Source organism: Sander vitreus, chromosome 14 (assembly GCF_031162955.1).
Source record: "Sander vitreus isolate 19-12246 chromosome 14, sanVit1, whole genome shotgun sequence".
NCBI classification, from domain to species: Eukaryota; Metazoa; Chordata; class Actinopteri; order Perciformes; family Percidae; genus Sander; species Sander vitreus.
Window position 1 is genome coordinate 16985477 of NC_135868.1, and position 12772 is coordinate 16998248.

General features: G+C 42.5%; 1 protein-coding gene across 1 annotated transcript in view; it reads left to right on the top strand.

Moving 5' to 3' along the window:
- The first annotated feature begins 1399 nt into the window (after positions 1-1399).
- Positions 1400-12772, top strand: part of gabbr2 (gamma-aminobutyric acid (GABA) B receptor, 2) — a 172473-nt gene continuing 161100 nt past the window's right edge. Inside the window, exon 1 of the mRNA XM_078268308.1 lies at positions 1400-2321. Coding sequence (XP_078124434.1) covers positions 2007-2321 — 315 coding nt within the window. The 5' untranslated portion in view covers positions 1400-2006. The remainder of the gene's footprint in view (positions 2322-12772) is intronic.

Consider the following 12772-nt stretch of genomic DNA (forward strand, 5'->3'; position numbering starts at 1 on the left):
AATTGTGCATGTGATATAATTACGTAGGTCAAACTGTATGTGCCTCTCTTTTGAAATACAGTCGCAGCTGAAGACTTAAAAAGGCTTTCATATTTGTCCCACATGTGGATAACAGTTACCCCCTGGCATCATATTATGTTTGCGTCCCACACATGTTTAACAATACCATAAATTGTGTTGCAAACTATTGCAATTACTGTCAGTTGTTTTGTTTGTTTTTTTTCCCTTCGGGGCCGTAGGAGAAGGCGATCCTTGTACACAGAGACGAGAATAAAAATGTGTATACCCTGCCTTGGGGAGGCAAAGGTAATGGGTTAATAGACACATGTCAACAAGAGCAGAGGACAAGTTCAGCTGCGCCGCTGCAGTGTGCGCAGTACAGCACCACGGACAGCGCAGAGGCTTCCCAGTATGGACAGCTCGCTGTCCGTGGTTCTGAAATCCAGCTGAACTCGTGGCTCAGAATCCAGTGGTTTTCAAACATTTTAATTATTTCACAGTGGAGAGAGTTAAACTGATAAAATAACGATAGGCATTTGGTTACAGCCTCTCCCAGTTCCAATGTCTGGATTGAGTTCACTTTTACCGTGGAACTTTTCCTGCCTGGGATCCCCTCAAATAAGGACGCCATGGGATGTCTGAACCTAACTTCACAATCTGCGTTTTGGCACATTGTGTTTACCTGCTATGTTTGCTATGTATGGCACTGTTTATTACACCACTAAATCAAAGCAAAATAGAACACATCCCTTCTAGTATGTTCATGTCTAATAAAGATTCTGAATATATTATTATTTTCTATAGTGGAAATTCTCTTTTCATCATCGGGTTGAGACGCACACAGCCAGCTATTGTGTCTTATCATGCACAAAGACAAATCTGCAGGTTCAGCTACATGGGGAATCAAAGCAGAGCCGCCTGTGGGAACTATCTCACCATCGCTTAGGATATGCATTTCTAATGAGTCACTAAAAATATAGCTCTCAGAAGTGTTTTTGATGTGACTGTTGTATGACGTGCAACATAACGGAGCAATACACGTGTATACAGCCCTATATATTTTCATTAGCCTGCTCCATACATGCCTGAAACGTCGTCTGCCTCCTATAACGTAAAAGCTCTGTAAATCACCATTGGCTGTCAGGCCGCTGATGATTCTGACCTGCATAAAGCTTATGCAGCCTTTCCACCAGGCTGTTGTATCCCCCTCCTTCCCTCCCTCGTTTCCTCTCCTCCTCCTCCACATTCAGTGCTCCCTCTTGCGCGCACGGTGAGCAGCAGCAGCAACGGCTTCAGCGCTTCTCTGACGCACCATCGGAGATGAGCATCCCAGTCCCACAGGCTGTCAAGGCAGACTCTCTCGACATCTCCCCCCTCGGACCTCTGCGGCCAAGCTTCCAACATCAGCGCTATTTGTTTTGAGTCTGTTTCTGTATCGCGTCGTTGTCTCGCAATTTGTCAGATTCAGCACTGCGTTTGGCAGGGATGCCCATCAGTTGCCAGCTCTTGGTTTGGAATTTACTTCGGAGGTGATTTTTGTATCCTCAACAACTGTCAACGAGAGTGATTGATTCCTGTCTATACTTAGGGGCTCTTCTCTTTGTTTTCGGTACATCCTTCAGGACAGTCTTGTGCTTCTAACATAGCCACACTATAGGTGAAAAGGGGGGGTTGAATTAAAGGGCTGTTTTGACAGGAGATCGTTTGGATGACGGACACCGAGAGGCAATAGCTCTCCCTCTACAACGCGAATCTGCACCCTTGGAATATTCTTACAGAGGCACTCTTATAGAGTAGGCAACAAATATTTTTCTCAGTTTGCGGTCATAATCCATATACGACGAGTTTGCCCACTGCAGGGGCTGCTGCGGCTTTCGTGTCTGCTGTGTTCTGAAATACGATTTCCTTGACGGGCGGGCGTCTGAGCATCCCGGACGAGCCCGAATTTGCGATGCCCAAACAGTGAGGGTACGGTGGGATCTCATTTGGTCACCCTGTACGGTAGTATGGCTCCAGCCCGGAGGGACTGCAGCGGCTGGGAGATGTTCCTCCCGACGGGATGCCTGCTCCTCTCTGTTTTGCTATTTCACCCTGCCCTGGCCAAGGTGTGTAATGACCGCACCAAACATGGACAGGACAACAGCTGGTTTGCCAGGGACGGGGAAAACTTGCCCATTATGGTTCTTATGCCCATGAACGAGTCGGCCCTGATGAGCAGCATCAGCCAGGGGATCGAGCCGGCGGTCCAACTGGCCATCCAGCACATACGAGAGTCCAGGAAGTACTCGTTCTCACTCATCACCAAAATCTATGACACCGAGGTAAACGTACAGACTAAATCCTTTCACAAAGCTGCTGCTGGTTGGCGTGTTTAAAACAGTTGTATATGGCGTGTGTGTGTGTGTGTGTGTGTGTGTGTGTGTGTGTGTGTGTGTGTGAGCGTGCGTGCGTGCGTGTGTGTATATGTGCATGTGTGTATGGCGAATGTGTGTGTGTGTGTGTGTGTGTGTGTGTGTGAGCGTGCGTGCGTGTGTGTATATGTGCATGTGTGTATGGCGCGCGCATCGCCCCGCATCACTCCACACATTTTGCGACCAAGGGGAAATGCTGGTTCTGTTATGTTTGATATATGTGCAGCCTCGTTGTCAGCGAGTGTTGCGCAAAAGTCAACTATCACTATTTTCCTAAATGACAACACAGTGTTAAGGCCTTTTTCCCATCTTCGTCTATCTCGCTGCTGTGGCCTGTCGTTGATAGTGCATTTTATAATGTAACCCGGCACTCCTATAGCACACTCGTGCTCTCCCTATATAGGACGTTTTAATGGTTACATCGATCTCAGGATGAAACCGAATGATAAGGCATGTCTGATCATCGCCATCGCCCTCTTGGATTTAAATGAAAACGCTGCATTAGGTATTTTTTGTTGTCGTTACTTTATAAGATGTTTGATAAAGCAAGATTGCTTTGCGCTTTACATAGTTTTAGTCAGGATTCAGTAAATCTTAACGATAAAAGAGCTGCTTCGCATCGTGCCTGAAGATGGCGGTAATTGGATGCACGGTTTCTTCTGACTCCTTGCACCCTTGTATGAAGTTGCATCTGTCAGCGTTCCAGCTCCAACTAAACATCTGTTTATTGGATAACAATAACATGAATAAAGCAATAGTTGTCGTCCTCTTGATGTTTAGTCATTGCTAAATCTCTGCAAGATTTTACATTGTAGGTGTGTTCTCCATATTTAGTTTACACATGAATTATTCGAATCAGCCACAGTATTTATAGTGGCCTTCTTTAGTGATTTAATGTACATGCTTTTCAGTACACAATGCAATTGAGTGAGTTTAAAGCTGCTGCATCATATAGTTGCCATGCCAACATGTAAGGATGTTGATAGCTTGACAGATCTGTTTAAGAATACAATTTGACAATAAGACAAATATTGCATAAGATGACATTGCCTTCCTACTTAAAAAAAAACTCCGTATTATTTATTATATTTGTTATAACCTTCGGTTCAACCAAATTTGTCATATTAAAACATCTCACGGTAACTTTCCCCCCTTAGATAGTAATTATTTTGATTATTCCTGTCTAGCACCTATTTAGTATAGTGCACAGGTGTGTCTGTGTGAAAGAGCACACAAATCTCTGTTGACAGAGGTAAGCCCTCACAGGCGGCATGCGCTCAGACCATGGGATTAATATGCTCTTATGAGAGTTATGATTTTTCTCCTTCTATTCGCTGGGAGAGAAAGATGAGCTAGAAGCATGAGGTCAGTGGGCCAGCCTGACATCCACTCACTAGGAATGTCTGAAAGTGATGTCAGCTTTCTAATACTGACAGTCAATAGGAACTCATGTAAACAGTGTTCCCGTGGTATTTGGTATTTGTTTTTATACAGGCCAGCTGAAAATCCAAGCTCTGATTATGTTTTTGGAAATGCCAAATTGAAAATATTCTATGCCTATACTAAAACCCCAATACAGATACATGCTGAAATATAGTCAACTAGAGCTGCAAGATTGACCGTTTAATCGATTAGTTGTCAACTATTTAATTAATCGCTAAATATTTTGATAATCGATGAATCAGTTTGAGTCTTTTTTTTTTTTTATGGAAAAAAGGTCCAAATTCTGTGATTCCTGATAATGGACAATTAAAAATAATCATTAGTTGCAGCCCTTTAGTCACCCCTCTTTTCATTATTCAGTTAGACCTTATTGTACTAGATTAATTCTGTAAATGAAGAACGTGCACAGTGGTAGCCTGTTAGCTCTGGATTTAATAACTAAGAAAAAAGGGCCCTGCCAACAAGCCAGAGTATATTTACAAGCTCTGGCACAGCCTGGCATGGTCAAAGTCAACAAGGGACCACAGAGAGCACTGTGAAGTGCAAATAGCAATATATTACTGCAATAGAATATTGTTATTATATGTTTACAGAGAATAGTAAAGATTCAGAGACTTTAGCGGGAGAAACATGATTTCAATAACATCTTCAAACTATTATTATTTGTTCACATCAAGTGAAGCGGTCTGAAGTGTTCCGAGTGTCCCACTCATGAGCATTTACAGGTGGATAAGACCTTTGCCCAGTACAGAGTTATTGCTGTAGTGTTGACTATATTTTGCTTTTGGAGCCTCTGAATTGTTTATTGGAGCAATAATGTGAAGTTAATGATGGCTGTGCTATTAACAATTTATTATACATGTGTTCATTAAATGTCTATCGACGTATAATCTTTTACTTACACGTGAATAAAAGTCTGAACACACATTCACACATGCGCACAGCTTTCCCACATACTGCATCACATGCTTATCTCAGAAAACAATACATGCATCAATAGGTTTGTTGTAGCTAGCAGCAGGCCATGTGTGTGTGTGTGTGTGTGTGTGTGTGTGTGTGTCTGTGTGTGTCTGTGTATATATGTGTGGGCACTGGGATTAAGCCTGCCAGATGTAAGTAATCAGTCCCTGAGCAGAGGCTCTTTATCCCTTTATCCCCTGTCGGTGGAGCCATGGGTAGACTGAGCAGGCCCAGTCCATCCCCTGGTGGTGTGGAGCTGGGTGGTGGTGCTGATGATGGGGATGTTGAGGCACTGGGGGGCTGTCCAACACTAAAAGGCCTGAGAACTGAGGCTGTGCTGCTACTGCAGATTGAGGTAGTTAGTTATTGGTGGATTGGAGAATCGGTTACTAGAAGAAGAGCAGATGTCCTAATGGGAAATGCCTGGAGATGAGATCTAATGCGGTTTGGTGTGAAACCAGTTTGATCAGGCTAAAGCTAGATTCCTAAGATATTTCAACAATATAGGCATTGTAGCAGGCTGAGGCAATTGCAGATGAGAATACATATTTGCTTTAAACCCAGAGCATTGCAGGTAGAAAAAAAAGCTGGATGGATTATATCAACTGGGAGGCTTAGTGCTGGAGCAGGAGTTGCACCTCCACCACAGCTCTAGATGGGCGAGTGTGGGTTTTAGTGTAACCGAGGACTGATACTGTAACTCTGCAGGCTTAGAGGATCTAAGCTTTGGAGAGGACTGGAAGAGGATGGAAGGGAGACTTTGGGCAGTGAGAGCGTTCTAGGGTAAGCTACACTAGTTCACCGACTTAGGTTATGTGACAGGCCCTTGAGAGGAGCCACTCAGGGAAAGATCACTTTTTAGCAGAATAGTTAACAAGGTGCTTTGTATATTGATAGTTTTGAATTAATTGGTATGTTATCTTCAGCTATGGAAAAACATATCCGACAATAGATACAAATGGTAGCCCACCAAATCAGTGAAATCAATATCAATGAAAGCAAATGGATTCATACACACTTTTTATTTCATAAAAATTTGCTAGTCGTGTGTACATAGACTCTGCAGTGATTTCTTATGAGGACAGGTGGGACTGAGGCACAAGGATTGTTTTAGGATATTGAGGTACAATTGGGAAACAGGCCTGCCGCGTCACAGATTGAGGAAGAAAAAGAGGACGAAGAAAGTCTAAATCCTTTCATTAGGATGAATGAGATAATATACTTTCGACCATAAGGGCTGTCACTTTTTCTTAAAGAATCAAGTTTGAACAATTTAGAACCAACACGTAATTTGTTCAATGTTACTGCACGCAGTTGTGGTTTGTAAAGGCAGCAACTAACAGTTGTTAGAGTTTTCAATGTGAAGTGACAGCTCTACCACCCAAACATCTGCAGTGATCCAACACCTTTGTGGTGGTTTGTCAGTTGTGGCATGGGAAACTTTATTTGTGATGACAAGAGGTGAAATCTCTCATCTAAGGCAACATGCATTTTGATATCAACTCTTTGAATGTTATTTTGTGTGATCACTTAAACAATCTTAAACTTGATGTACTTTAAGGGCATGTGCTCCCTTGCTATCATGTTCCCTATGTTCTAGCAGTTAGAGAAGAGTGAACACATGTATTTTTAAAGGCAAAAAAAGCAAAAATCAATACAACCACAAAGACAGAGTCTGCAGTTGGAGATGCAAATCTTGCCCATGTACAGTGCTCCTGATACAGTATGCAGATAGGCATTTATAGCATATAACTGTCCATCCATGCAATACTTTGGGCCGCCTGAGACTACGTTAGCAGTGATCTACAGTATGTTCAGAGATACTGCACACATACTGCTTCTCCTGCTCTCCTCTGAGGACTATATGCAACATGTCACATTTGTGCACATGTTGGCAAGCCTGAAACCACCGTACAGTACATTCGTTCACAGGAGGAAGAGCACCCCCCTAAGCGCGTATGTAAGGCGTTCTGTCAGAAGAAGATACGTTTTCAGTGAAAAGGCTTTACCATAATGGAGGTCAGGATGATGCTTAGCATAAGTCTTAAGTCAAAGTGAGCTGGTTCAACTTTGAGGAAAATTTGCTTTAGCAATTCTCATTTGTTTATAGTTCAAGGCATTTATATAATAATTCAGCAAGAGCATCCCAGAGTGCCTTTTACTGATCTTACTGATTCACACACTGTAACTCACCTTTGAGCTTTTGTGTAAAAGCATCTGACATGGGCCAAATGAAGCGGCGCCTTTGGACATCTTGTATGTCAGGGTCTCATATTGTGTGCCACATATTATCTAAATATCTGACATCTATTCAGCGCCGAGGCGGTGACCCAGGGGGGGTCAACAAAGATTGCCTGTCACTGCTCCTAGGAGAGGGTGAATTTTCAGGCATAGTAAGGAAACGCAGCCTGTGACAGCCTGGGTACTCTCTCGGCATACAGAAAGTGCTGAGTGTGGCTTTATGCACTGACCCGACACAGATAGTGGGGATCAATGTGCAGCAGCCCTTCTCATAGAATGAACAGGATCTCAGGGGAGAATCAGAGAGAGAGGCGAGAGAGAAAGAGATGTGTAGGGCTATGAGATGGAGATCACGAAATAGGATTATATCATCTTCGGTGCAGGAAGAGGAAATGGTCAGCCTCTTAATTCTTATCGGATCATGATGTAATGCCATTTGCATTGTTTCTCTGATATAGTTTAATGGCCATGTAAAAAAAAGAGGTATACATATTAAATCAGTTAAGGACTCCCAATATCTTATGTTTTTGTGTAAATGATATCAATTTACAGGTTCACGAGAGTTTTGTTTTCATAAAATTTTAATGTTTTTTTCACTCTGATTCACACATAATTAGACACATAATTTTTTTTTTTTTTTTAGATTATTTTTTGGGCATTTTAGGCCTTTAATTTGATAGGACATCTGAAGACATGAAAGGGGAGAGAGAGGGGGAGCGACATGCAGCAAAGGGCCGCAGGTCGGAGTTGAACCCAGTCGAATATGTAGAGTAAACCTCTACATATGGGAACACGCTCTATCAACTGAGCTATCTGGCCGCCCATGGGTTACAGTTTTATAAAGTTAAAATTTTTTAGCTCTAATTGCTGACCTTTGTCTGTGTCAGGCCGCCAGTGGCCTGGAGGGCTTGAGCAAGATAACCGTAAACGTGAACTTTCTCCTGCTAAAAGAGTCTTTTGATGTGCCCCAAACTGGCTTTATAACAGATACTATGACACACAAGCACGCACATAATATGAATGAATGAATTCCCACCCCTGCAGCACTGCCTGAGGTCAGGGCAATGTGGTCAGTTTTTGACTTGAAGTGTTGCTCAGTTTCAATAAAAAATCCTAGCATCATCAGATTGCTTTATGCAACATCAGTACCTTCATCCATCCTCCCCTCACTATGGGGAGTAGTAAAAAATCCAACCTCACTAAAAACAATTTTCATCAATCATTTGAAACCTGTGTAACAAGACAAAAAAAGCTATGGATCTCTGTACCATGCATTTTACTTCCTGATGTCATCTTTTCTTGTGCACTATGACTCTTGCATTCATCACTGTCGTTTGCTTAGTTTGATTTGATCAAGGATGTAATGTTTATTATGGGAAATTGTAAATGGAGGATGCAAATATTGCATCAAAGGCAATAACATTGGAGAAACTGACCTAAGATGCTATTATTTTTGTTTGTTTTGTTTTGACAAAAAAGCGACACCGTAGACCGTCCGGGATTTGTGCATTCTCGCTAGTGTTGGATTCAAAACCAGTTGTCCACCAACCCTTTTTAACCTTAATAGACCTGACCTCTCTTTCCTGTTTATCAGACAACATCTTCTTGGTATTCCAAGGACTAAAATTCAAAAGGTGAGTTCAAGTGTGACAAAAACAAATTAGCCTTCTGGCTTTCTCAACCTTGCACCTTGCATTTGCCTGGAGTAGATTACAGTATGTTTAATTCAATCTCTTGTTTATGCGAGTATGTTTCTAATTTGATCGAGCAAGAGAGAGGTTTTGGTATTATCTCATGGTAGCGCAGTCACCCCGCAGGGCCTGATGTGCTGACCAAGACAAGGGCTAATAGCATGAGAGGCAACGACTGAATTCAATTTAAAAAGCACCTTAGGCAAGTCCCGTTGGTTGCTTGCAAAGCATTCAAAATGTGTGTTTGTGCATGAGTGCTGCTGGAGGTTGGAAAAGAATGGGAAATAGTCAGAGGTACTGAATATCTCAGTGGCTGGTGAATGTGATTCTTCAAGAAGGACCCAATCACCTCACCCTGATATTGTTAAAAATCAGGCAATTGCACAGGAGTTTTCTGCTAAAATTTAACACGGCAGAATGTTGGGCATAAGGGTGCCCAGACAGTTCTGCACATCTTTTTTGCTATCAATATGTTTTTTTCTGCATCGGTACATCTGCCTTAGTGCAACTGGCTGGAATCTAATTTAGCTCTTTGTTAGCTCATTTAACTAAATAATATACAGTCAAGTGCCCTATTGTCAGCCCAGACTCATTCATAATGTGGTCAGTGGACTGTACTGTGGTCAGCACCATCACTTGATGGTGTTAAATGAATGACAAACTAGCAGAAAAAGAGTATACATCAGTGCCAGGACGAGTGCAACCTCCCCTACAAAAGCTAGAAGAAATACTAATAATAGAATGCCACTATACTTAAACACGTTCAAGCATTTTGCCTCACCTAAAACAATTACTACAGTATCTAAAACTCCACTGTTACCCTCTGATTCACGTGGCTGTAGTATAGTGCCAAGGGAGGGACACCCACTGGGAAATCACCCAGGAGATAGAAGCAGGGTGGGAGGATGGATGGGGGAGGCAGAAAGTGGGGGGACTTTAGGAAGACAAGATAAGGGAGGTGTAGTGTGGAGAGATAGAATGTGAGGCAGATAAACTGTAGGAAAAAAACACTGAAAATGCAACTTAAAGTAGTTATGGATGAGAGCTGGGATGAGGATGAAAACCTCCCATCTTTATTCAGTGCTGCTGAAAATACTGACAAGATGGCTGCTGCCATGTTGAGTGTAACACTAAGTCAGTCTGTCTGGCTGCTACTGCTGGTGCATCTATAAAGCTGCCATTGATCCCCAGCCAAGCAATTTTCACCATTAACACAGTGAATGTTTTTTTCTGCTACAATGGCTTGTTCCAACTACTGAAAAATCACTCAACTCCCAAATGTGATGTATAAGGATTCTTATAGTATTTTTGTCAGTTGCTGGTTTCAAATTGATATTCACGATGTTGTAGTCTGTTTACTGAACTGCAGAGAAGATTCACGAGATTATGTGTTTGTGTGCTTATGGTTACCAAGAGAGGTGCCCTGCTGTTGCACGTCTGGAGAATTTCCATCACTAAAAGCTGCGTATATGTGCGCGAGTGTGAGACACAGACTAAAGAGAGAAAGAGGTTGTATTTAATATTGCTCCTCCTCTAATGTTGTTCGACCTTTCACCTTCAAACAAAGCAGTCCTCCTACACCAGATTACCCTTTTTAACGGACGACTTGTTTTCTGCTCAGTATTGCCTTTGTCAGACATTATTATACTTTAATCCTTAAAATTTTACCTTCCCCACTCACTAAATTACTGTCTGCTCCTTTTACTGCTCATCACTCCACCCCCCGACTTTTAAGCAACTGTACTACCAACCTGAGCTGACACTCAATGCTGAAGACCCCCAAATGAATCATCACACACACACACACACACACACACACACACACACACACACACACACACACACACACACACACACACACACACACACACACACACACACACACACACACACACACACACACACACACACACACACACACACACACACACACACACACACCACATTCACCTCTGTGCCTCCCTGTTTCTCTTCCGTGAGTGGACAGAAATGAAAGGATTATTGTGGAAAGGGTGTGCCATTGTCATTAGAGATTGGACAAGTACTCTGTGCTTGCTCCTGTCTGCCGCTCTCAAGGGGGCCCAGCACAGAGCAATAAGCAGAGAGAGTCTGTCCTTGTCAGTCCTGTAATTACATTAAAGCTCATGTAATTCTTGGCCAAAAAACAGGAGCCAACCTTTGTCTGCTTCTTGGGAAGAGTGAGTAGGCTTACCTTTAAAAAGAAAGTGACTTTATTCTGGCGCTTGCATACATCCACACATACAGCATGTGCTTGACTCTGACAGCGTGTGCGTTTGTGTGTGCGTGCGTGTGCGCGTATTTGCGTGATTCTGGCAGCACGCAATGTGTGTGTTGTTGGCATGTTTGCATCCTGTTCCCACGGGTTAATGACACTTAACACTTGTTCCCAGAGGGCAGGTTGGTTGTCATGGCCACAGCTGGGATGTGTGGAGACTAAGGCAGGTGACACAGAAGAATAATGGCCTTTCTTGCTTTTTTCTATCTTTCGCACAATGACATTCATCTACACACGCACATATATTTTTTAGCAATCTCACACACACACACACACACACACACACACACACACACACACACACACACACACACACACACACACACACACACACCCCTCAAAGCCCCAAACACATGTAAACAAACATGCCTACCCTTTGTGACTGGTCAAGAAATGGCACCAGAGTGCAGTGCTGCCCTACCTAAGCTGGCTAAGGGAAAAAAAGTAGTGTTTACATGATTGTCTTTTTTTTTCATCAAACTACCCAGGACACTGGCCTGCTTTCTTCATTACAATAATATGAGAATAGATGGGGCCTAACACGTATATTTCCAGTTCGTTCAAAATCCTTTTTTCTGCTCAAATCGTGTTATAATGTAGCTTATTTAGACACAGTACTTCCACACGCTACAATTTTTCAACTCTAATACAACATTGGTGTACAAAATGTCCCCTTCATTTTAATATGTGATAACATCCCAAGATTCCCGACACATATGAAGGATTAATTGTCATTCACCAACAGCCTCAGTAGAGCCACTCTCTGGGAAGGTGAAATGTTCCAGCAGGTCACACAGCAGTGCACCCTGTAATGGAGGCTTTCCCACTGTTAAAAAAGCAATTAAAGAATGCCATTAAACTATCAGACAATAGGCTGAAAACTAGAATGTCTATAATATATTCCAGTAATAAGTTCAGAGAACCTATAACTATAATAGCCCGAAAAAGACCAAATCCAATATTTACAAAGCTGTTTTTTTATTTTTATAAACATTTTATCTTTTACAAATAGGCATGGCCTTTACATTATAGACAATGGAAGAAATTCCATCTATCACACATTTCCACATTCATGGTCTCTACCTTTTGTCTTACACGCAGGTTTGCTTTTTGGGATGTCGGAACATGTCATTGTCAGTGCTGTTCCTCTGTCCTTCTCTAGAAAGAGATGTTCAACTGAAGGAGCGATTCAGTCACACAGATAAAGACTTTAATGGAGCACCTGTAGGTAGCACAGCCTTTACAGTTATTATTTTACAGAAATAGACTGTTGGATTTAATACATTACAGTAAAGTGTCCTTGAGCAATATCTCATGCCTTTGTGCTCATCCAGCTGCGCGGACACAAACTGTCAGTTTGTGTTTTGCTTATCCTTTTCTGGTGTGTGCCATTTAGATTTTGCGGTCGTTAAGCATTGTAGTCCTCAATGTGTTTTTTCAGTATTTTCCTGCTTTAACTTACTACACACTGACTGCATGTGCAAGAATTGTCTGAAAGTGTAACTATTGAGATTTGTTGCAGGTAGTAGGCCCCAGCATGCATCCATGTGGCATACTGCAGCTCTCTACTCCAGCAGTCTCTGATACACATCAGACCTTTGTCCTTTTGCTGCCCGCTCATAGTGACTACCACTTCCCCATCCGTGATTGCTGGGGCCTGTTAGCGGAATGCAGTTGCTGAGCCCATTGTGTGCCAAGAGCGATAACAACAGACAGTAGAAACACAGATG